The sequence below is a fragment of the Xyrauchen texanus genome, chromosome 36 (assembly GCF_025860055.1).
Source record: "Xyrauchen texanus isolate HMW12.3.18 chromosome 36, RBS_HiC_50CHRs, whole genome shotgun sequence".
NCBI lineage: Eukaryota > Metazoa > Chordata > Actinopteri > Cypriniformes > Catostomidae > Xyrauchen > Xyrauchen texanus.
Genome location: NC_068311.1, coordinates 35629634 through 35656055, shown reverse-complemented (window position 1 = coordinate 35656055; position 26422 = coordinate 35629634). Strand labels below are relative to the sequence as shown.

Here is a 26422-nt window from a genome sequence, read left to right as displayed (position 1 = left end):
ATAGTTTTTTAAATTATGTCGCAGTCCTAATGGTTGAAACACTGTAAAAAAAGTAATTCACTGTCCGGACACTTGCAATTTTTTTCTTTGTTGATTGCATCGTGTCCTGCACCTGTGGCTCAACTTGGTTTGATACTGCATACCATTTTTCTTTATAATTTGTCTTGTATACATTCAGCAATCATGATGCTAATGCGCTAACAGTATATGCTGCCATAATATGCACTAGTTACACTCCGTCATTAGCCATGTTTACACTATCGGGCCAAATGAGGGCATGCTAGTGCATGTCAGGGGCCCTTCGTTCCCACTGTCGCTTCTGGGGTTTCATCATTCCTCCTTGGGGCTTTCTCGGGGCCAATGGCCTTTGGCCCGATGATTACCCTTGGGCCAAACAAGGCCAACTGGGGATTGGGATTGAGGCGGGGTCAGTGTCAAAGGCGGAGTTTTGCCGAATTTGCCAGGTTACATATCCAGCACACAACGATACAAGTTCGGAGTATATTAAAAAAAATAGCAGGTTCAGTACAAATCCATTAAAATGCCTGATAGTGGAAAAGCGGCTATTGTATTTTATGATGACTTGATACTACTGTATAACAGGGTGCCAGGCAGGCATACATGACCAATGAATGTGTTAATGGCTTTCTGTTGAAGACAGCACATGAATGAAGCAGCATATCAAACAACAGAGTGAGCTCTTAAGATTATTTGAGTAGGTTCGGTTCCTTTCGTAGACTAAAGTAAAAAAATTTCACGAAAATGGAAAGTGCCTCTACACAAAAGGTTAATATATCTGTTGGCAAGTTTGCATCAGCTCATGCAAACTTACACACCAGTGTGTTCATGTTGACTGATCTTGACTGAGTGAACAACTTAATCAGAATTAGCTGTTGGCCTCAATGTAGGTGGAGCTCTGGGTCACACCCACCGAAGATGTGGACCAATGGCATTATGAAGGTGTTTACCAGCTGGTTTTCCTGAAAGTTATCACTGGCGAGCTGTTTCGAACCACTGAAACAAACTCAAAAACATATTTGTTTTTGGCAGATTTTGTTTGAAATGACGTCACACTTGTCCAGACCTCGATTTCGCTAGAAATATATTGGGGCCTTCACTCTGCATGTGAATGTTTTGCCAGGTGTGAACCTAGAAGGCCATTTCGCACTCTACTGGAGATTAGAGGATTTTCATAGCACCGTTTATCCACTAGATTGCTCGATCACTTTCTATTTCCGAGAACCTCCTCCATCTTGTCCCACCTCTGCTTCTAAACTGCCCAACTCCATATCAGGCATGTCCTCTTCTAGTGGAGCAGAGGGGTTATCTTCACAGTACATGCACTCCTACAGAAACACATACAGTTATGGTTGTAAAATGGTACTGCAGTTATACTTACTACCGATCCTATGAGCCCGATCCAAATCCGACACTGTGTTTTAGTTATGTTCGTTACTGTCAAGCTCAAAAATGGCATAAAAGAACCATAAAAACACCATTAAAGTAGTTCATATGACTCATGCATTTTATTCAAAGCCACTTGAAGACGTGCGATAGCTCTGTGAATCCCAAAAGGCTGCGTTTAATGAGTAAATATATAGTTTGCACAGGGCCAACGCATTAGTGAATGGTGCTGCTCTGTTGACAAACTCACGTACAAGCTGGTGATGCACTCGCGGCTATTTTTAGCCTTCACGCTCTGCGCAATATTTGAGTGCTACTCAAGAACAACATCTCAGATGTAGATGATCAATAGTTCGGTTCACTTAAAATATGCATTTAGAACAGCACTGGAGGAGCATTTGACCAGAATTTGAAAAAGAAGTGAATTAAACTACTGTGAACTTGTCTACAAACAGACACATACAGGACTTCCTGGAGAGTTCAGAATGTCAAAATAAAAGCATGTGGGTTTAAAAAGTGCTCGATGTAAATATATTACTGTTGTATTTCAAATTAAAAGTCAATAATAATATTAATAACAATTTATTATTATTGTTGTCATCATTAGTATTTGTTTACAATTTATAACAATATTTAAATTGAATGGGTTCCAAAAAATAACCGTGTGAATGAAAATTGGACTGATGTCTTAATTGAACAAAAAACAGATCTGAATCCTTTAAAGTCCAGATACAAGTTGAAACATTTTTGGGAAGCAAAATTAAAACACTGGTTTCTTTTCTGCTGGTGACTTATACTGGAATTACTGTTCATTTTGTTGCTGCATTATCCAGTATACTAGTTACCAATAAAGTGTTTCTTAATAAGCTGTACATTTATATGAAATAATGTGTAGTTAGAGGTTTGTGTTTCTTTACATATTAAAGAGTACTCTCCATTAGTTCCACACAATAATGAAAAGATATTCTAAACTGATTATGCAAAAAACAACACTGGTATCGGATCGGGATACTGAGATTTCCAATATCGGTATCGGAAGAGAAAAAGTGGTATCGGTGCATCCCTAATACTTACTATCGATTAAACATAGGCTTTCTTCCAAACCCTAGTGAGCTGCCTACATGAGGCAGCAACCTTCTAAAGGCCCTTTCATACCAAAAGTTATGCAAATTTAGTCATCAGCAAATTCATGCCAGTACAATAGGTGACACAATGCAAAAGGCAAACTGCACTACACAGAACCTACTGTGTGGATTCAACGCAGAAGAATAAACCAGCCTTTAGTTTCTTTTTCTTTAGCAACTAATGATCATTTGTCAGGCAGAAATGTGTATGAAAAACATTTTGGTGTAAAGTTGGACTCAGGGTTGCGCTGGCACGTCACTCTATAGACTACGATGTATTCGGTAGTGCAAACACAAGTCATGTGAAAGCCCCATTGGGCCTACACACTAAGAAAGGCTCAGATGGATTGTCTGATGCATGGGGTCAATTTGGAAGGAGTGTACCACAGAGGGAAGAAGCGGTTCAGTTTGAAAACAAGCAGCAAAGTGGCGATCACGAATAGACGAATTTCGACAATGTACCAGTAAACACTTGAAACTCCAGGCGCTCTCTCAACAATTACTATCGTTTTAGCCAGGCAAAGAAAAATAATAAAAGGACAGGCAGTTTGTCCGCAATGTTTTTTCGGTTTCACAGCGCAGCTAGTCCTGCCTTTCCGAGATTTTCATTGGTCAACACATTCCTACGTCCGAGTGCATTGCAGCAAAAGTTGAAATGTTCTCATCTTTTGGTCGCATTGCAGCGCATCACTATTGCAAACCATTGCATTTTTCCCCTCCGTCCTTCTGACGCACCATCCCCATTTAAATCAACGCATTCACAGCGTAAACTCTGATGTTTATATACATTAGAGTGCCTTAACACTAGTCACTTTTATGCATTAATAGCTCTTCTGCCTATATCTCTCTTAGAAAACTCCAGACAACATGAGATATGGAAATTTAGATGTGATCTATGAGCTTTTTGATTGCTTTATACAGTGTAAATCTGTCCCTCACACCGTCATTTTCATTCCCGTCAAAAATCTAATTTGGTGCCACTATGGATAAGGCCTATTGGCCGCTGCTGTAATCAATCACGCCCCCCGAGATTAAGAGTGCTGGGAATAGTTTATTATTCAATCATTTCAGTGTTATTTATTTATTGCAGGTTTGCATCTGGAGTGCTTTGTAATTCCCTGAGCATTTCAATTCATTTTGAGGAATGCAGTTTTTGGTCTTTGTGTGAGATGAAACCAATAATTATATATATATTTTTTTATTTTATGGAAATGATTCTGTTAACCTTTTGACAGTCCATAGAAGGTCATTTGGTACAAAGGGGAAAATATGCAAATGAAAGAGATTTGTTCAGCTGAATTGTTGTAGGTAGGTGTAAAAATACATTTAAAAATCGACACAAAGGAATATTGTTGGGAAAAAATTGTACGTCTCGCACAAGGCAGAAGTGTGAATGCTTGTTGAATGTTTACATATTACACTTTCCAAAATACTTTTAAAACTATTTTTCTTTTCATTCTGATTATCATCTGTTGCTGTTTAATGCCAGTTGATAAAATGGTTTCTGATGCATTAGCACCCTCAAGTGTGCGCATGTGTGTTACTGCAACAGCTCAATATCACCCAAAACAAATTACTCCATACGCATCCATAGATTCTGTTCAAAATCTTCATCACGGCAAATAATTGCACTGAAAAATGGCATTTGGTGTGAAGTGAAAGGGGCAGAATCCTACTTAAACAGAACCTCAATAGTTAATGACAGATTTGAGACAAGCTTCATTGACAGGAACTGTTAAAATACACTCAAGTCCTGAGAACTGCACGAGGATGCTGTACGATATGATGCCTAAAATGCTATCTAGTAAGGCAGCTCACTAGGGTTTGCAAAACAGCCGTACATACCTTGATGTTGATGGCATTGGGTAAGCCACCTTTCCTTATCCATGGGTGCTGATCGATTAGTTCTCTACGCTGTTCTGAGGAGAAACAGGGCTGGTTCTTCTGCATACGCCTCAAACGCACCTGATCTTCTCTCAGAACCTTTTCCATGTCCCTATTCCACAATTAATGCAGTCTTTAAAGCATTTTGGTGGTGGAATTATGCATAAGGCCAAAGGCAACTATGAGTTGTCGCTCACCTTGATGGCACCTGATAGGTCATCATGACATTGTCATCTGCGTCAGCCATAATCCTCCATACAGGTTCCTGAAGAACATACTTAGCAAAATTCTGCTCCTGCTCCTTGATTGTCTCTTGGATCTTGTGATTGTTCTCTGAGGAATCCATACTACCAAAGTACTTGCTTGTTTTGCTTCCTGCTCAGAGTCAGAAAAGTTTAGTTTTGAGAGCTAAAACTAAAAATTAACAATAATTAGTACTTCATTAATTGTTTGTCATTTCATGGACAAAACCTGAAACATTTCTTAATATAAAAACATACACATGTGGTAACAATGGTATAAGAGGTCAACATTGTAAAAACACAATATCGGTCAACCTCAACATGGTATAAGAGGAATAATTGACTTCGGAGCAACTGCTTTGTGCCGTTAACACTGCATTACTGGATGAAATTGTAAATAATTCAATGGTTTGTTGTTGAAACACTCCATAATGTAACTGTGTCTGACACTTAATCTGTTTAGTGCTTTCAAACTGTTCAGGTTAAATGTTATTGTTAAGCATTAAATGTTAAATGTTGAGCATTAGCTTGGTGGTGACCTGTGCCACTGTTAGAGGTATTGCAGTCATTGGATGTGGAACCAGTAGATGCTGATGTGGCCGAGCCGGAATGAGAGTCTTCCTGTAACAACAGTTCCAAAACGCTGCTAGATGAGGAGTGGTCACCATACTGGCTGCCATCACCTGAGCAAAATGTCTGGAAGAGCAGCCAGAGAAAATCATGAAAAAGTCTGAAGTCATCAAGTCCAAGATTCGCTGATGTTCAAGGTTTGTAACACTTTACCTGCTGCAAATCATCTGGTGCATAAGATTTGCTGTTAATAGATGTGTTGATCCTGTCCTGTGCAGAGCTACAGTTCCCCTGGTTGTTTGATGGGGGCGCTGTGCTTTGAGAGTCATGCTTTTCCTCCATTTGAAGCAGGTCCAGCTGCAATGGAGAACTAGAGCGGGACCCAAACAGTGGGGGGGAGTGAGGGGGTGGCAAGGGAGAATTACACTCTGAAGACTCAATGATGGAAGGTTTAGGGTCGGGTGTCACAGCGTACTGGAAGGCTATCTGAGATGGAAATGGAAGTTGATGGGGATTGAAGGTGTGTGTCAGAAAGGACTGTTGGGGACTCTGAAGACACTGTGGGGTGGAACAGGTTTGATGGTTTGTGTAGAGCTGTTGAGGCTGCAAGGGTTGCTGGATGTTGTAGGCTTGCTGGGGCTGAAAAGGTTGTTGGCCATTGAAGGGCTGTTGGAGATTGAAGGGCTGTTGGGCATTTATGGATTGCTGGAGACTGAAGGGCTGTTGGGCATTGAAGGGTTGCTGGACATTGAAGGGTTGCTGGGCATTGATTGGCTTTTGTGCATTGAAGGATTGCTGGGAATTGAAGGATTGCTGGGAATTGAAGGATTGCTGGGAGCTTAACGGTTGCTGGGGCTGAAAGACGCCATTAGATGCTGTGCCTAACTGTGGCAACATAAAACTGGGCAAAACTAATGCCACAACTGGTGTGACTAATGGGGTAGGATAAGCAGGAGCAGTGGGCGTGGCCTGAGCGGTTTGGGACTCTGCTATTCCAGTAGGGGCTTGGGGAGGGACAGTGGATGGAACTACAGGGAAGAGAGGATACCCTGGAACTACGGTGGAAAATGGAACCGAAAGCCCAGACTGTGAAGTCTCGGAGGGGGACCAGGATGTCTGATTCAAACCCTGCAGTGGTGGTAGAGATCTGTGCTGAGACGCAGCATTATCTGATGAATTGGCATGTTTTGTGCGTGGTTTCTTTGACTTTTTGGTGCGCCAATTTTTCTTGGTTGTTGGCTCTCTACCAGGCACACCTTTTCCTGCTTTGAATCCACTAACTCCTGAAGAAACAATAACAAAAAGGGGCAGAGAAAGGGACCAAGAAAGAGTGAAGTGTTTGTGATGGAGAGAGAATTCTATCGACTAAGCATGTTCATGTTTTCATGTTTTGTCTGGCGCTCTATTGTAAGGTATGCCATTTTATCATTTAGACAGGAGCTCACAAGTGCCCTCAAAGCTCCCCTTTTGTGAAGATTTTCTTTCTAGGAGAAATAATTATAAAATGTGGCTTATATTTCATGGTAACCATCGGGTCGAGTCAAATGGTTTTGGGTATTGGACTAGTTCTGGTTTTAACTTAATTCCATGCAGACCTTTACCAAATATTGGATGCAGAAGAGAACCACAAGAGGGGTGGAGGCTTTTTCTAGTGTGAATAGGGCAAATGTGGTCCACTGGATATGTTTGATATCTCAATGCCTGCAATACCATGTATCAGCTCTGTGTGTTTTAATGGTTACATACCTTCAGCAGCCTGTCCTCTGTTTTTTTGTTTGCTAAAAAGGCAATTCTTCTGTAGGGACTGACCATGCAGGAGTTCCCTGCAACGACTGAGGAATGCTTGCTCTTCCTTCTGCGTGTGTGCGGCCAGCACCTGCTTTGTAAGTCCCAGCTTCCTATAGGCTTCCTGCTCCACTGTGGGTGGGGAAACCACACTGACAGGTGCGGAAGAGGTGGGGCTTTCTGCAGCATCCTCAATTATCTCTGCAAACAACAGTTAAACGTCATTTGGTAAAATAATTCGAAAACAGTAGAATTTGATCATTCTCTTACGTATATGCAAACAAACAAATAATTTTTTTTAAATTCCCACACAATGTTGGTTGTATCTGGCAAATATTTAAAATGAGATGGAAACTTTTTGGTCATTACTGAGAACAGGCAGTACAAAATGAGTAAGGAGCCTTTCACACATGATGTGTTTTTGCATTCAAAGACAGATGGGCAGAGCGCAACAGAATACAGGGGTTTCAAGATGTGCTTTTTTTTAAATGTGGCATTTGGCATGAGATTCTTGAAAGTATTAAAATATGAACACAAATATATGAAGTATTTTGTGATATTGTATGTTTTGATGCAAGTTAGTACCTGATTCTGGCTGTGTTTTCTTGTCCCCCGGGTGTACAATAGTGCTGCTGTAGGAACACTGAGACACCACACTGTCTGCTTTGCTGGGCAAGTCCAAAGGAGATAAAGGGCCTCCCACAACAGGGGCGGGACCTGATGGAGGCTTTCCATTGGTCTTTATAGACATAGAGGATGGCACCTCCATACCTAGAGGATCTAAACCCCCCCCCCAAAAAATGACATGATCAGAAGTATCGAAACTGAAGTGTGTTTGATTAAAATTTAACATGAAATAACATTCCTTTATGTTGTTTCAAAAACAAATATCAGAAAACTTCTAAAACCACTGAGCTAAGATTTCATTTCATGGTATTAACAATTTTGACATCAAATTACCCTCTGTTTGCTGTAGACTGGCATCGGAGGTGTGCTTGTCCTCGTCAGAATTTGAGGAGGTGGTGTTCGAGGAGAACTGGTACTTTCGTTTTGCTCTGTTCAGGACGTTACAGGTCTCCAAATATCTGAGAAACACGATTCATTTATGTATAAATATTCACTAATACACTAACAACTATTCGAACCAATACATCTGAAATGTTTTAAAAAAGCAAATAAAGTGAATGACAAATACCACAAAAAGTTAATTAGTGTTCAATATAGATCAATGAACATACTGTTTTAACAGTATACAGAACCCACAAACCTGATGACGCTGTCCAGGCAGCTTACTTGCTGGTACGAGTACATTGTGTGGTCCTTCCGTTCCTCCATTGCAGAAGGTCCATCTCTGACGAACAGTGCAGAGTCTTTTTGCTTCAGAACAGATGCCCTGAACCCTGCTTAATACACAGGGTCAATATTCAAACACACAAAAACATAGTGGGGTTCCAAGGCATAGAACAGGCTTTCCCTAAGGGTTCATGATGGATTATTGTGGGGGATCATGTGATGATTTCTATCACTGAACGATAACCACATTCATATTCCGTGGTATGCACATAAAAAATACCATGTGATATCACTGGTACACAAAACCATAAATTTTGTGTTTTGCAAAGTTTGCTGCTTCAGTATTTGTAGATTATTTGTTCACAGGTTTCTATGGTATACTGGAAAACAATGATAAGCATTTCATAAGTTTTAAAGGCTTTTATTGTCAAAAACACTAAATGTATGCAAAGAGTCAATATTTACAGTGTTGACCCTTGTGCTTCATAACCTCTGCAATTCGCTCTGGCATGCTGGATAATAACTTTTGGGCCAAATCCTGACTGATGGTGATCCATTCTTGCCTTATTAGTGCTCGGAGTTGATCACAATTTGTGGGCTTCTGTTTGTCCACTCGCCTTTTGAGGATTGACCACAGGTTCTCTATGGGATTAAGATCCTGGGAGTTGCCTGGCCACGGATCCAAAATTTCAATGTAATGATCTCCAAGCCACTTCATTATCACTCTTGCCTTGTGACATGGTGCTCCATCATGCTGGAAAATGCACGGATAATCACCAAATTGCTCCTGGATCGTTGGGAGAAGTTGCTGTTGCAGGGCATTTGATGCCATTCTTTATTCATGGCACTGTTTTTGGGCAGAATTGTGAGAGCCCACTCCCTTGGATGAAAAGCAACCCCACACTTGGATGGTCTCAGGATGCTTCACTGTTGGCATGACACAGGACTCATGGTAGCGATCACCTTTTCTTCTGCGGACTATTGATTTGCCAGATGTCCCAAACAGTCGGAAGGGGGCTTCATCTGAGAAAATAACTTTGCACTAGTCTTCTGCTGTCCAATCCTTGTACTTCCTGCAGAATTTCTGTCCTTGATGTTTTTCTTGGAGAAGTTGTTTCTTTGCTGCCCTTCTTGACACCAGGCCATTGTCCAAAAGTCTTCGCCTCACTGTGCGTGCAGATGCACTCACACCAACCTGCTACGGAACACGATTCCGTAGCTGACTCCTCAGGAGGAGACGGTCCTGGGGCTTGCTGGACACTCTGGGACATCCTGAAGCCGCCTTCACTGCAGTTGAACCTCTCTCCTTGAAGATCTTGATGATCCAGTAAATGGTTCTTTCAGGTGCAATATTCTTTGCAGCAATTTCCTTGCATGTGAGGCCATTTTGATGCAAAGAGATGATGGCTGCATGTCTTTCTTCATTGCTAACAAGGTGCTGCTGATATGATTAGTGAAATTATGTTAGCTGGTCATTTTGTGCCAGGACCAAAAAAACTGTGAAATTTGGGGTTAAGTAAATTTTTTGGCCAATGAAGCTTTTTGCAATTTTTTAAAATGCATCTGATCACTCTGCACAATAATCTAGAAACAATGTGAATAAACACCACAACAACTGAAGCAGAAAACTTTGCGAAACACAACATTTTTGTCACTGCCAATACTTTTGGCCACGGCTGTAGTATAACCATTGTGCTTTTTGTTATTGTAAATTTAACAAAACTGAATAGGTTTCATATTAAATGTGTATTATAAATTAAATGTGTCAAAAGAACTCACTGTCTATGCTCTTCTTCTGCTCTGGTTTGGTAGAGGAGCTCTGAGGGTCCAGAACCTTCATCATTTGAACCCCTTTACAAATCTCCTGAAATGACCTCTGAAAAAAAAAAAAAAGTAAACACACACCGTTTTAGATAATGTGAAGTGGAGTGAGAGGCTTTGGGGTTGTGCAATCTAGTGGGAACAAATAGGAGCCTTTATAATAAAACTGGTATTTCCAGCTGTTTTAAAATAGTTGACATATTCAGATCTGTGAAAGCACCTTGTTGGGCTGCACGTTACAGAGAAAGAATGCGCAAGATCACATATCCAAGCGACATGTTGCAAAAAAAGTATTATCCAGCATTAATGGCAATCAAATGCAAATCTAGACAAAGGGTTGACTTAATTTAAAGGGGTCATGACATGAGAAACCAAATTTGCCTTGATCTTTTGGTATATAAGAGGTCTTTGTATCATTAAAACGTCCGGCAAGTTTAATATTTTAAGACGTCCTCCCCATTCTAAACGAATCATTTATTTAATCAAGCTCAAAATACAGCTCGTTCTGGATTCATGGTTAGAAGTGACGTGTCGGTTAGAAGTGACGTAACAGCGTTTGCATATGACCGCCTCCAGCACAAGATAACTACGCTTTAAGCGCAAGACAACTACGCTCATTTCAGTATCGCCGTGCGCCTCACAAGTGTTCAGTCGATGGACAGCGAGCTCTGACAGAGACTACTTGTGCACAGGAAAATTACGATGCCACACAGATGTGCTGTTCCTGGCTGTGGTCAAACAAAACCTCTGAATAAGCTGCCGAAAGATCCAGACGTCAGGGAAAAATGGATGCAGTTTATTTTTTGCGGACGTCCCAGTCACGGCAGTGTTAACTTAAGCGTTTGTTCTGTACATTTTAAGGATGACTGTTTTGAGAACAAATCTCAATATGATGCTGGCTTTGCCAGAAAACTGTTGCTCAAAGATAAGTCCGTGCAGACTATTCTGGGAACAACGACGACGCAAACTGTAAGTAATCTATTTTAAACTTTAAACTACTTTTTAAAGCGCAATTTCATTCATTATGAATAATCACAGTGTTTTTACTTAGTTTACTTGCATATTGTTCTGGCTGGGGGCGTCAATAATTGATAAATAGGCACTAACGTTAGCCAATCATAACAGTGGGCGTTAACACTGAAGTCTTAAATGGAAAACGCCCCCAGACTGTTTGAATCAGAGGATGAGAAACAGGGTGGGAAAAGGTCATAAATCACTAGATTTTAAAAGTTTTTCTTAAAAAAAAAATATATTAATACTATAATTGCACCTAAGGGAACATAATAATACAATAAAAAAACCCATGTCATGACCCCTTTAAAATATACATATTTAAAATTACATCTTAAGATTTCTTTTTTACCTTCACTTTCTATTTTTCCCACTTTCTCCTTTCAAACTTCTCTCACTCCCAAAAGTATCTTTCCTCATATAATAATGCTTACTTATTTGTAGTTACATAAAATATGAAAAAGTCCGGCTTCTGAACAAAGGGGTAAGCTTTTGGGTTGCAACTACCAATTATTGTGATTAAGATCAGTCATCTGATAATTTAATTAATCAAATAAATAAAGGCCTACTTTTATTTCGAGAGAGCTGGACAGGTACACATAGAGGAACAATTGCTGTAGTTGTTATTGAACTAAACAAAGAGACTGCCATGCCAGGGAAGGGTCGAAAATGTTGGGACATTCCTGGCTGTGGAAATTTAGCATCTACGCATAGCCTTTGGAAGGATGCCAACGTTTGTTTTTGTGCCTGAACTCGTCAATGTGGATTATATGGTTTGGTCGGCACATTTCTCTAAGGATTCTTTTGAGAACTATTACTATGATTCAGACTTTGCAAATAAACTTTTAAAGAATTTGCTGTAACAGCAACATTGGGCATGACACGGTGAATAACAGATTTAATACTAATGATTTTATTTGTTTGAGATACAAGAATTGTATCATCAGACATTTTTACTCACAAAATAAACCAAGATCAGGACTCCAGTGTGGAGCGGATTGTGTTTTTTACACGGTTACTTACCAAAGAAATGCACAATTTCTCATGACCTTTGATGTGAGAGATAATAATATTATAATATAAGAAGAAATGTAGCATGGAGTTGTGTAGTATAGTGTCTGCGTCTCATCTGTCTCATTTTAGATGCAACGTCCAGTGTTTTGGCAGAAATAAACGCATCGGGACGCCCCTTGCCACGTATTGTTTGCGCTTCAAAAATATTAGACAATCATAACAAAGTGGGTGTATACTGAAGTCTTAAAGCGGCAGCACAGAGAACTGGTGGTTTCAGACAGAGGGCCAGAGGCAGTGTGAAAAATTTTAATTTAGTACTATATAATGATATATATATCATGTTATATATTACTATATAATGTTTTGTGTAAAATCCTTTACTAACTTTATAAGTGAACCTCAAGAAAAATAATTAAGTAAAAAAAAAGCATGAAATTACCCCTTTAAATTACCTTATTTGGGCAGTAAAATGTGATAATCAAAATAGTGCAAAATAATGCCATTATCTCAAATAATCGCTAAGACATGTGATTGCAGCTTAAAGCCAAGGAGGTATACAAACTTATGTTGGACATTATATGTGATTCTATATATTTCATGTGGTGGGTGAGAGTAATGGAAAGTGTGTGTGTGTGTGTGTGTGTGTGTGTGTGTGTGTGAAATACCAGTTTGCTCTTGTTCCCCTCCTCCTTTCTGGTGTTCCGATTACTCCTGCTGCCACTGTTAACCACGTTTCCATTTCCATTACTGTCACTAGAGGACGCTATGCTCAGCAGGTGCTCATGGGAACCATTGCTGCCGTGACTACCATAACCACTGGAGCCCATGCTGTGGACTGGCTACAAGACAGAGATTGACACAGTGTATTTCAATGGGAAAAAGACAATTTTATTACAAAAGCTTTGCTATTACTATTATTAACAGCATGCTTCTATTATTGTGATATAGTCTTATATCACGCTATCACATTATTGTACTTTCTTCTTTACTATTGCAGGAGATCAGCAATTACAGACATACTCAAACCAGCCAGTCTGGCATCAACAATCATGAAATGGTCGAAATCGCTGTGATCAATTTTTTTCCCCCATTCTGATAGTTGATGTGAACATTAGCTGAAGCTCCTGACCCATATCTGCATGATTTTCTGAACTGCTGCCACACGATTGGCTGATTAGATAATCGCAAGGATTATTGTTGGTGTCGATTGTTGGATTATTGATGGGCCGGTTTGAGGATTTCTGTAACTGTTGATCTCCTGGGATTTTCACACACAACAGTCTCTAGAGATTACTCGGAATGGTGCTAAAAACAAAAAACATCCAGTAAACGGCAGTTCTGTGGACAGAAACACCTTGTTGATAAAAGAGGTTAAAAGAGAATGGCCAGACTGGTTTGAACTGCTCTGTACAATTGTGTTGAGAGTAATATCATGTCTGAATGCTAATCTGAGATGAGGGTTTGGTGCTGTTATGGTGGCATGGGGGGGACCTACACAATATTAGACAGGTGGTTTTGATGTTGTGGCTGATATATATACTGTACATTTATATTTTAATGTTGGGTTTTATTCTGCATTAAAGAAATAAAAATGTGTATTTTATTTTGTTTTAAAGCACATGAATGTCCTGAACACAATCCAATTTATTTCAAGTATGTGAACTTTTTGCATAACCCCATTACATCGCAATCAATGTGAATACTTTTGGGATGGTTCTTTTGTGTCTTGTGTGAATAGGATTTTAGTGAATGTGGTTATGAGAATGAACATGAGTGAATGTTTGATGCAGAAAGCATTTTCCAGTCTATGTTGCTAAGACAAGCCAGTATGTTTATTGTGTGCATATGTGTAAAAGAGAGTTTGCACCTGCAGAAGTAGTCTATGAATCTGTTCTGTGATCTCCTGCATATCTGAATCCATGATCTTTTCCTCTGTGAGTGTCGGAGCTAAAAACACATCCTCGTTCATTGGACCCCTGCGTGCACACAAAAAACATAGAACATTACATATTAAACATTTGATCTGTCTTAACTTTTAGCAAAATAAGTGACCTTTTGGGTGAAGACTTACATTCGGACTTTGTGCCGCCCGATAACAAAGGACACCTTGCGACTCCAGGGGTTCACGAAGCTACACCAGCTGGTGTCTAAAGTAACGTATTCTCCATTCCTCAAAAAGAACCGGATCGAGGGCTGATCAAACGGCTGCCCAACATACTGCAGAACTGCAGGAGAGAGAATTATGTCATTGGATGAAAGCAGTATTATTGGTATAAAAGTGATTACAGTTTTTTTTTAATACTTTCATCAAGCTTATATAACTTGAGTCTCCTCAATTGCAGTGGAGGGGAAAAAGGTGGCAGTAGTGATAATACAAAAATGGATGAAAACTGATGATTCAGTTTGTACCCTTTTATCAGTTAAAAAGAGGGATCAGAAAATGTACGAGGCTTTGTGGACATTGTTTCTAATTGGTCAGGTTGTCTATATAATTATTCTATTGGCATCACAAGGCTATAATACAGTTATTCAACAAACTTGATTTAGGGTTTTTATTTCTCAAAATCAAAACCTTTAAAGATACATTCACCAAACTAGGCACAGATCTTCATACTGTTCTGGAAAAACGTGCTTCGTTCTTTCTTTCTAACTGTCTGTCTGTCTATCGATCTATCACTTTTATAAAGTGGGTCTTCTGTAACTATACCTATCTGTTCTCTTGTTGTAACTCTTTTCAGGCCCTTTTCCATCTACAGTACTGGTACTTTTCCTTTAGTAACTTTCTAGATGAGAACTCTTACAAGGAACAGAACATCCATGGAGACTTTTCCCCGGTTGTATTCGCATTGCCAAAAGTCACCACCGTAGTGACATCATCAAATATCGACCATATTTCTCCTGACATGGTTGGAATGCGAAAGTCAATAGCAACAACAACAACAACATCAACAAAACCAAAATCAACAACACTGAAGGAGGATGCCAGGATCGGAGTTACACTTTTGTTTGGGCTCATTTATATGAGCTTTGGCTGCATCTGAAAACGTAGGCAGCTGCCTAATCAATTAATGGTTGAAATGACAGTGCTTTTGGATGAATGGAACTCTAAAGGAAACTGGTCTCATAACTCCTAACTCATATATCATAACTCCTTATACATTCCCCTGAAGGCAGCGTTTTTCAGATGAGGTCTGTGTCTTCAGGTTAACGTGCTGCTGCAGGCGCAGTGGGAGATGAGACGAGCGGTCAGAACACCACGTGCTGAATTTAGTGGACATGTTGAAAGCACTATAAACCTATTTATCAACACAATCTTTTACAATAAAGGCTTTTATAACTCAACATAATTGACTGTACTGATATACTCATCAACTGACTTAAAAAATATGTCTTGATGCAAATTAACCACACAGTAACAGGCACACGATACTTCCCTCATGTAAACTAGATTTCATGACGGTTTAGTGCATAATAGAGTTCAATTACCCACTCTTGATAAACTTCTGATTATTTACATCCATCATCACAGGAAAAATTCAATGTAGTAATCCAGAAATCACTTTATTTTCTGTATAGTCACACAGTGTGATGAAAACTCAACGAGTGTCTCCCGATGAAGTTACACATTCACACATGTGAAACGGGTGATCCTCTTTGTATACTTTGTTGTTGTTTTTTTTATTTCTGTGAAGGGAATTGTAAAATCATCTGAGTAGCAGGCTATTAGCTAGTTGTTTACAAATGGAGTAAACAACTTTCTCAATGTGTTGTGCATCATAGGTTTTTGACCAATCACAGGCTGCATTAAATGGCTATTAAAGTTTCTCCATGCCATAATTTTAAATCAATGTTTAGGCCAATGCTAAAAAAAACATGTAATACCTGTGTCATTTCTCAGCACTGGTCAGGATGGAACAATCACTGTTGTTTGTGATTACCAGGTAATCATTTTTAAAAATGTATATATTTCATATTACCGGTATCTTTAGAATTAATGTATTTAAACTTGTTATCATACAGATCCAATAATAAAAAAAAAAGTCCTGAGACTGTGCCACTCAAATGCTGTTTCGGTTTATTGAGAATCAAGCACCCCCTGGTGGAAGACCCCTTTGTGTCTCATATGAAACAGATATCGTTGACATATTTTCCATCAAAAGGTGTAATACCATTGATTTTTACTGAAGAAATTGTTAACTTTTTTCCCAATTTTGTGGTTGTATCTTACTTTTCCGGTGCACTTCCAGCATTAGAGGTCTGTCATTGGGGTGTATATGTAACAGAAGAGGTGTCCCAATCAGGTCCTGAGGCAGATACCCTAACAAAGGCACCGCCCTGTAATGCATGCAAAACTATTACATATGCTTAAAATACATGTAATATCTAAATCTATAGTATTCATAGTAATGCAAATAAACTGCTACAGACACATAGAATGCACAAACCTCTCATCAACATCTTGAAACACACAGTTAGGTGTGTGTGTTGTAGTGAAGATCCTCTTATCAAGTGGAATTCTTGGTGCTGCAAATTAAAAAAGCATGTCATAAAGCAGGGGTCGGAAACCTATGGCACACGTGCCAGCATTGGCATGCGGAGGGGTAATCACTGGCACGCCAGTAACAGCGAGAGAGGAGTAGACTATTTTATTTATATAAATTTCGCACCTGCATGCCAAGCTACATCTTGATGTAATCCTTCCTCATGATAATGCAGTGTGCTTTCAAGAGCTGAATGGGAGGATAAACAAAAAGTGAAAATGTGATGAGACTGCAGTGTACCCAACAGACTCATGCAGCGCGTGCAAGTCATTCGCACAGTGCCGCCACTCCCAATAAGCAGACTACGCAGTCTGCGTAGGGCATCAACTCTCTAGGGGGGCACCATCTTATCCTAGGAGGGCACCAGAATGTCCACCGGCTGCCATTGCTCGCACGTTATGTTTTTCAAGGACCCGAAAGCAGTTGCGGAACACAGACGATCAATTCACGCTCATATCACGTGTGTGTCTCGTCACACTTTAATAGTGTTTAATTTTCCATTCAGCTGATGAAAACAAGCTGCGTGAATCTGAGGATTCTGTGGGATTCTGTCAGCACTCCATGTCAAAAAGTTTGCCGACCCCCATCATAAAGACTCAATATTTGTTGTAAGGTATCTTCATGAATCCACCAAAAATTACATCTTGAAATAAGATCACATCAACCGCAAGAGTGACAATTGTACAGTGTATGCCACTCTTGCATTAACAGTGTGATTGTGTGTTTACCTTCATATCCAGAGTGAACTCTCTCAGCCAGAATGAGGCAGCAGAAATGTTCTTCAGAGAGCTCCGGGTCCTGAACCTTCATGAGATACGGGGTCATCCTGAAGGGATAGTACTGAAGATCTCCTTCCTTCTCTTTACCACCACTGTACACACACATACACAAACTTATATTTCAAGACTATTGCAAACCTATCACATGCTATGTATTTAAATGTCTTTAACATGTATTATTAAATGTGTTCCAGATGTGCTAAAATTCAAAAATACAGTCACATCTATCGCGTGAAACACCTGTTCACCACATCACTGTGCACATCAATAGAGACCTTAGTTTATTAACCTTAGTTTACATGTCAAGAACTATATTTTCTAGTGGTAGAATGGCACTGAATGAAATTGGTTTTAAAAAAAGAAAATGAATATAGTGACTGCTTTATGGATGGTTTATATTCATTCCTGTATTAATGGATTGATTGAGTTGAGCTTCTCTCACCTGATGCGACAGAAGAAAGATTTCTCCTGCATAAACTCAGTGGATGAAGACTCTGAAAGAGACATATGAGACAAGAATAGAATAAGTCTTACTTATTTTAGAGTAACAAAAATGAAGACAGGACAGGAAAGGATCTCAAGACACACTTTTCTTAAATGTAATCCTTTCAACTTGCCATTTTAAAATGCATTGCCTATGATGCGAGACACTAATGGGAGAACAAGACAATACGGACAAAGACAGTTTAGTGTGCCTGATGTGTACATGGACGTATTGCAAGCGATTTACCATACTAAGAAAATTGTGCACATAAGCAAACTTGCAAACATGTTGGACAAACGCTCCAAAAAGTGGCTATTGCGTGTTGTAAATGTACCAAATGACCATACAGCACACTTATAGCTTTCACAAAATAAAATAATAATGATTTATTAGATATATTTATTATATATTTATTAGTTATTCAATGACAAATCGGTTAAGTGGACTTTGTCCTTGGACACGGAACAACTTTTACTCTCAATACGCAGTGAAGGATCACGCTGCTGAATAATCCACCACTATAATACACAATCACTGGTGAGTGAAATCTAAACATTTACCAGCCAGTTGCCAAATATAAAACCAAAATATAAAATTTGGTTGCAGATCCAAGTGATTTCCTCTCATTGTAGTGCACACAGAGTAAAAGATCGATCCATGGCTTTTGAGAATCTATATCGAATTGACTAATTGGAGAGAAAAGACAGCTTATGTGTCCCTGTTAACGCATAAGTGAGGTTTTTGAAGAGTGCTCATGTGCGTATGTGCTCAAGTGCATCGGGGGAATCCCTAAGTCTGATGTAAAGGGAAACCCTACTATTGCAAAATAGTATCATCATTAATGACAGCTCTATTTTGTTGAACCAAAGTGGTTTGAACGATATATATATATATATATATATACACACACACGTTACTACGGTTTCGGGAAACAGTCGTGACTAGCAAGATAATTTATCTAACAATGCATCAAACTATGGTGGTTAAGCAGTGAGTTACATAGTTGTACAGGAAACACCCCAGAATGATTGCGTAGCCGAGGATGAAATCGCCTCAATTCATGATTTTCAAAGAAGAAAATACAGTATTATGTATAGATAAAGACATCACATGTCAAAACTAAATCTGAATTTTTACCACGGTAAAGCTAGCTGTTCTTGAGAGACACGGGAGAGAGCCACCAGTAAAAAGCAATATTTTGCCAGTTTAAAACATTTAAATACACTAGAATTTGGACATGTATTGTTAGAAGAATACAGATTTTAAAATGACAAGACTTGTGTGAAACCACATCAGTTAGGTTATAGTTATGATTTTCTTTTCTAAAATAACTGAATAAAACAATAATAATATATATGGGTGAAATAATATCAATGGGTGTGCTATTTACTCTGTTCTCTTTCCGTTTTACAACAACAGTATGATGCACAGTGCAAATCAAGTATCACTTTCCTTTCATTAGTAGTAATTTGCTCTCCTAGATACCGTGCCTGAAATGACTTTCAGACTTGATAAATCACTGTGTGTACACCTTAAACTGTATATTCATTAAGGCAAACCATGCTCTTTTGCAAATTTGAAAGATGCAATCCTCAGTAGACTACGTTAGTAGATCTGCTTTTGAATTTTTTTTTTATCAAATGTTTTTGTGCAGGCAAACTTTTAGTAAGTCAGGGTGTCAGACCACTGGACTAGTGATTTCATTTCAAAATAGTGCATCAGAGATTTCAAAAATATCTGGTACATGTGCAGTACGTGTTGGTAAACTGACCTGTTCCAGTGCACATGCTCCAGGATGGAAGTCTGTACGGCGTGGTGAAGCTGTAGAACACACTAACGTCACGAGGTGTCAGAAACTCCACAAACTTCCGGTCTTTGAACTCCTCCTTTCTGCAGTTCAGGATTCCTGCAGCCTGCTCTGAAATGTACACGATCTTTCCCGTGATCAGGGACACCGCAACAGCAAAAATATCCTTCACAAACACACACACACACAATGACATTGCATTTCATTTGCTTTTGCATTTCACACTGTTTTCAATTTTAACACACTTTACTTATTTGAAACAGTCTAGTACACCTTCAAAAACACATTACTTTATCAAACATAATCTGATCACAAATTAAAGCCAAGATGTTTTTAAAGAATATATGTTCAGTGTCTTTACCTTGCTGTTTTAAAGCTGTGTGTTACTTACAGCATTTTTGAGGGTATATTCAGAGGTAATACTGTTGATTTCTTCAATTGTGTATGATGACACGTCCAGACCTGATGGCTGACTGTCATTGATCATAAGCATCTGGTAGTACTCTTCATTGGCTGGAAAAACAAAGACAAAACCATTTAGTTTACACATTTCTTCTTTTCCACACAGTTTACATTTCTTTATGCACATGTTTGAGGCTGTCTGACCTTTGACCTGTTTGACGCAGCGCAGGGCGTACTTGAGAGTGTTAAGCGTACTAGCCCGTCCCTTGCTGCGTTTGTCAGATGGCAGGTGATATTTCAGCTCCTTCAGTGTCTTGAAAAGCTCCTTCTGAGTTTTTGCCTTTGCCGACTGTTCACTACTGTGGAGACAAAACACACGTTTTAAACTGGAGCGGAATGGCATTCTGGCACCTTCCATTAAAAAAAACCTAAAATAATCCAGTTTGTTCATCAATCCATTCCATTCCTGCATGTTCCAGTCCAATTTATTTTATTCATTCCTTTTCCATTTTGCGAGTGATCTTGCTTAAAAACACCTTTCAATTTCTTCTGAATTCATTACATTTGAACCCGAAGAGAAAAAAATCATATCACTGGATCAACACTTGCTCTAACACGTGCTTTTATACTTACTGTATCTGTGTGCATTTCATTTTTTGGTGGATCAAAGACAAGAGGGAATGACTGGACTGTATTATAGTTATGTAATGATTGGGTGGGTTACCTGCAGCCGCTGGTCGAAGGGTTGTCTTGCTCCGAACCGACCATGCTGAAAGCATTGTTGCTGCTGGGAGGGGAAAGGCTTTGAGAGTTTGAGCTACAGAAGAAACATAAGAGGTGAACAGAAAGACAAAATTGAGACACAAAAACTGATTGGAGGGTTTCTGAAAATAGGTCAGACCATTGTTTTATTCTTTAAAGACATTGTCTCAGACTGAGGGGAGAGACAGTGAGAACTAACAAGACCTTCCTGGCCTTTCTGAATTTCTACCTCTTTATTTGCCATCTCCCACGTAAGCTCAGACACACACACACACACATGCACTGTTTACATACATTAAATATAATGTCATTATGATTTGTATTATTATTTACTTATTACTATATTGAATATTACATTTTATTATACAGTAGTAGTATATTTCTGTCGTAATTTCACGTGTGTAGTTAAATTTAGCTTTTATTTATTTTATTTATACACCTCCGCATAAGTAGTTCCCTATATAGCTTAAATGTTCCTGTTAAACCGCAAAAGGCTGCGCTTTAATTATATAAAAATATAGTCTGCGTGCACTGCACGCTTGAAGGTTAATGTGCACTCTGCTGTCTGTCATCTTTTATAAACGCAGAGCGCAAGTGAAGCTTATGCTAATGATGAGGTGTTATCAGTAAGTGTGTTTATGCATTTATTCAAGTTTGATTTCAGTCGGATTAACGCAATAATTGGTCTTTTTGAAATGTCAAGTTTTTTGCCACATCAAACTAACAGACCTAGATTGTAGTTCAGTTCCATCCAGCATGTCAATCAGACCATAGGACTTAGTGATATGCGAAACAGAGTTTCCCCGAGAAGTGTATTTAACCCAGAAGTCGAAGGCAGCACAAAGCAAAGACGAAGAGCAACAACAACAACAAATGTGTGCATTTCATTCAGAAGTGATCACCCCATGCCCTATTCCCTTCTGTGACATTCCGCATTTAATAGTTAATTCTGTTTTTATGACAGGATTCCATGATTCCATCTGTGTTTTCCTCATCGTGGAAGTATATCATCCAGGAATCTATTTTCAACATACAACATACTATGATTTGGGATGACTATTACTAAGCCATGTACCATGTACTATGAGATGAAATGATGCTAACTGGGACACATACTTGCAGCCCTTCCACCGAAACTGCTGAATGGTAGCGCAGAAAACTCTGTCAGAGTATCTCAGCACAGTGTTGCATCAGTATCGGTGGAATAATGCATGTTGAGAGTACCATTAATGGATATGAAAGTCAAGAAAATGGACTGTTGGGTGAACCTTACCTTTTATTACTCCCTGACGATGTCATGATGGCAGAATCTTTTCCGATTCCACTGGAACTCCCCATAGACTCGTTTCCATGGGACTCGTTACTGTGAGATTCCGTGCCACTTCCACTGGAGCCATTTCCGCCCATCTCCATATCCTCGTGCATCTGGGATTGGGGTCGTGGGTCATGACTGCTGTCACTGCCCTCAGAGGCCCCGCCCATGTGGTGCAGGTGAGACATGGAGCCACACGGGTACTCTGGCTCCTCCTCTTCAGACACACCCCTGTACAGGTAAGCCTCTGGTTTTGTCTCACCCGTCATGGACATGGTCAGGTGTAACATTTGAGCTCAAAGGTCACCGAACCCCATCACATGTTGTAGCTGTAAAAAGAGTTAATATTTTTATAGGCATTTTGTAGTTGAGTACTCTAACTCACAAAACAATGAGTAATCAATTAATTGTAAATTAAAATTTAAGTTAACTGTTTCAAAATAAGCTAACTTCAAACTATTATTTTCTTTATGGCAAAACTAATATGCGTTAATAAAAATGGATATATATATATATATATATATATATATATATATATATATATATATATATACTGAATATAATAAAATAACTGTAAAAAACATTTGGACTCATTCAGAGCTTACATAGAAACCAATGCTGATGGCATTAGGGTCATGCATAGCTTATATAAATTCTGAGTCTGCATAAAGGATACCACATTTTTATGATTTCATATGTTATCATTTAGAAAAATAAGTGGTGAAAGTTGGCTTTTTATCTAATACGCTCTGCCCATGTTCAAAGATTTAACACACAAACAAACAAGCTGGTCTGATAAGCTTCAGAGTTTCTCGTACCGCTTCACAGTTTCTTTCCACCATAAAAGCAGATCCTCATCTGTTGGTAGACATGACTCCAACAAGAACCATATGTTGTGTAAAGGTAGGCTATTTCCAATTTTACAACTTCGTTACCATGACGATGCAATGTCGTAAACCCCGAAACGTCTGTAAAAATTTTGATTTAAATAACTTTAAAGCTCCAAAAAATAGCCTACATGAGTTTTACCAGAATAATTAATGTAATAACTTTGATAAAATTATAAGCTTCAAATTTTAAAAAATATGCCCCATTCACCTCCACTGTAAATGCATTTTTGCTTTTTTAAAAGAAAAGGAGGGACGGGTCAGAATTATTTTTGATGTAATCATAATCAACATTATGCCACAAATTCTGTCAATTAATCTTAACTTGTTTAGGAACCAGGAATATAGCCTTAATGATATAGAAGCTCGTTTTTACACTTATTAAACAATATTAATTCAAAATAAAATAAAAAAACATTAAAAATCATAAAATGTGAACAATTCATTGACAAAGTGCTGGTAGATCAGACAATTGGGCACAGTTATCAGCTGATGCTGATAATCCCAAAATTGCTAAATATCAACCAATTAATTGACCTGACCAGTCTTGAAGCCCAAGTTCCATCTAATTTTTACAACCAGTGTTTTTTTTTAGTTCTTGTCCTCCGGAAATGGGGGGGGGGGGTTACTTATTTTCAATGTTTTGTCAGCTGAACAAACAACATACACAACATTCCAACCCATTGAACGGACTGTGCATCTATTGCTCACAGCCTTTATCAAATCAAATCACTTTATTGTCACACTACCATGTACACAAGTGCAACAGTAGGTGAAATTCTTGTGTGCAGTTCCGAGCAACATAGCAGTCATGACAGTGACGAGACATATGCCAATTACAATAAACAACATACTTACACAACACAATTTACATACCAAATGTACACATACTTACACAACACAATAATTATATACAATGTACAGTAAACAATACACACAATATAGAATACACAATATACAATGCAATATACACACAATATACAATACAACTTTACATATATTTCTCAGTTTATAGCCTATGACATGGAGACTGCGGAAACTTCCCTTTCTACATTTCTTTCTCATCCCCTCCCCCAAACACCACAACCCATTCTTCTTCAGCAACAATAACCTAATACCCAACTTAAAGATTCGCAAGAATTCCTGTAAGCTTTGCAAGAACTAGTAGAGAAGTAAAGAATGAATAATGTGTGTGTGGCTAGGTATTTAAAGGGATATTTTTTTAACCTGAAAAGTAGTTATTTTCAATATAACTTGATACTGATTGTAATTATGTGTATATTTAATATACATTTTATGTACATTTGATATGTAAATTATGTTGTTTAAATATGTTGTTTATTGTAAATTGGTATTTCTTGTCTCTGTCATGACTGCTATGTTGCTCGGAACTGTACACAAGACGTTCACCTACTGTTGCACTTGTGTATATGGTGTGTGACAATAAAGTGATTTGATTTTTTTTTTTTTGACTGTGAACTCACTGAACCTACAGTGAATTAAATGACAATTAAATGACAATGATCCCCGCGCATGCGCATTACCGCTTAGATCCCTCACTCTGGACTCAGGGACGTGGTCGCCACCTCTACACATCCTTGATATAAGTTAATTTACACGAACTACATCAAAAAAAGAAGAAAAACAGATGGAGAAAATAGGCATTTATCGTCTATACCAATGCCAAATGTACAAATCTACATCAACATACAGAGCCGTATTTAGTCTGCTACTACACATGATTACAAATAGTAAGACCGCCATATATTTATATACAAAACAACGTTTATTACAGCGTATAATGTCTCGTCGTCATTTAAATAGAACGCTGGTCAACACCGCAAAGACACATGGGAAATGTAGTTGGGTACACACAAATGACTCTGTGTGTTTCGGTATAACTCACAGGTACAGGTAAACTGGCGAGATAGTCATTGATGTGTGTGTGACCTGTTAGACTAATGTTTCTGACAGATGCATGACATATTCCAACGGCACTACATATTACTAAATGGCAGCTCTTGGAGCAAGTGCTACATATTTTTCCAATGAACAAAATTTAGATCGACTAAGATTGCAATAAGATTGAGATTGAGATGAGAACAATGAAGGCATGTAGGGAAAGTTAAGTCAAAATGAACCATTTAACCATAAAGAACCTGAAGAAATAATTCGGCTACAATAACAAACAAATATCTTGTCACACAAGGGCGTAGATTTGGATTGAATTATCCATTACAGCATCAGGAATATGTCTTTGTTTTATAGGTTTCATGTGGACTAGACCAAAGAATGCATTAAATATCATTACCTGAATATAAAGACTAGTCTTTAGAAAAAACATAAACCGGACTAATACCGAGGTAAATCTGAAGAAATGTTAAGGAAATATAACCAATTTGTTCCCTTGTCCGCCTCTCTACACTCACACATGTTGACCTGTAATGCACCGCACGGTACACTGACACAGTTATGTAAAGTAGTGCTACCGCCGACACAGCTCGTTTTAAAATGCTTCTGGATTGGTATACAGGCAGAAACACGGAAACATAAATATAATATCGTATTTACAATGTTTTATAATCGTTAAAATTCCAAAATGTTAAAATACTGTTATAAATCAAACAATCGGAAGTGGTTGCGCATGCGCATTAAGCAATACGTTATGCAACAGTTTCTGAACATTTAAAGAAAGAAAAAATAAAGCAACAACGTAGTCTACTGTCACAAACCTGCAAGCGCACGTTTAATCCACGTTTTTGTCCAGGTCGGTGTTAGTATCGGTATTTTCCCGAGTTAATTTAGTCACAGTGAGGCTTGCAGGGGTCTTGACATACTGTACCCGGTAACCGCTTGGTAGATGATGCAGCAGCGGCTCACGCGCTGACCTCAATTTGAGCTCCTCCCCCTCTATTTCCAATTGGCTGTAGCACAAGGGTTTCCATGGTAAACCCAACTGAATTACGTCATTCTGCGCTCATTGGTGGATGTCTCCGCCTGTCTCTTTATATAAATTGTAAACGCCCCGCACGTGGAAACCCATGCCGTTATTACAGTAGCAGTAAGAGGAGAGTAAAAAAACTACATTACATAAATAAGGAACGTGATCGCTCGTCATTCAAATGAATAAAGTATTTTGAGAAGGAAAAGTTTTTCAACATTAGAATAAAAACAGTGTATTTAGTAGCTGGTCTGTCAAACTGCACAACAACTTGTATGCTTGTTATTTAAGTGACCGACTTAGAGCATTAGATGAAGCTACTTCGCCGTTTATTAGTAACGAACTAAAGCTACAGTACT

At 38.7% G+C, this 26422-nt stretch overlaps 1 protein-coding gene across 3 annotated transcripts; it reads right to left on the bottom strand.

Annotated features, from left to right (window-relative positions):
• Window positions 1–25985, bottom strand: LOC127629833 (period circadian protein homolog 2-like). 3 transcript variants are annotated; one of them, XM_052107098.1, is made up of 23 exons: window positions 25855–25985; window positions 22197–22564; window positions 20886–20978; window positions 20366–20520; window positions 20151–20272; window positions 19724–19925; window positions 17911–17962; window positions 17418–17560; window positions 16594–16672; window positions 16377–16483; window positions 14220–14373; window positions 14016–14124; window positions 12814–12987; window positions 10082–10178; window positions 8277–8412; window positions 7970–8094; window positions 7595–7789; window positions 6971–7210; window positions 5438–6507; window positions 5194–5350; window positions 4610–4787; window positions 4374–4524; window positions 1–1346 (listed from the first exon to the last, which is right to left on the bottom strand). In XM_052107098.1, exons 2-23 carry the CDS (start codon window positions 22523–22525, stop codon window positions 1230–1232), a joined length of 4185 nt encoding a protein of 1394 aa, XP_051963058.1. In that variant the 5' UTR covers window positions 22526–22564; window positions 25855–25985; the 3' UTR covers window positions 1–1229. The 3 variants fall into 3 exon arrangements, with proteins under 3 accessions (XP_051963058.1, XP_051963059.1, XP_051963060.1); XM_052107099.1 differs by having other exon boundaries at window positions 8277–8409; XM_052107100.1 differs by lacking the exons at window positions 1–1346; window positions 4374–4524; window positions 4610–4787; window positions 5194–5350 and having other exon boundaries at window positions 5366–6507.
• Between the last annotated feature and the right edge of the window lie 437 nt (window positions 25986–26422).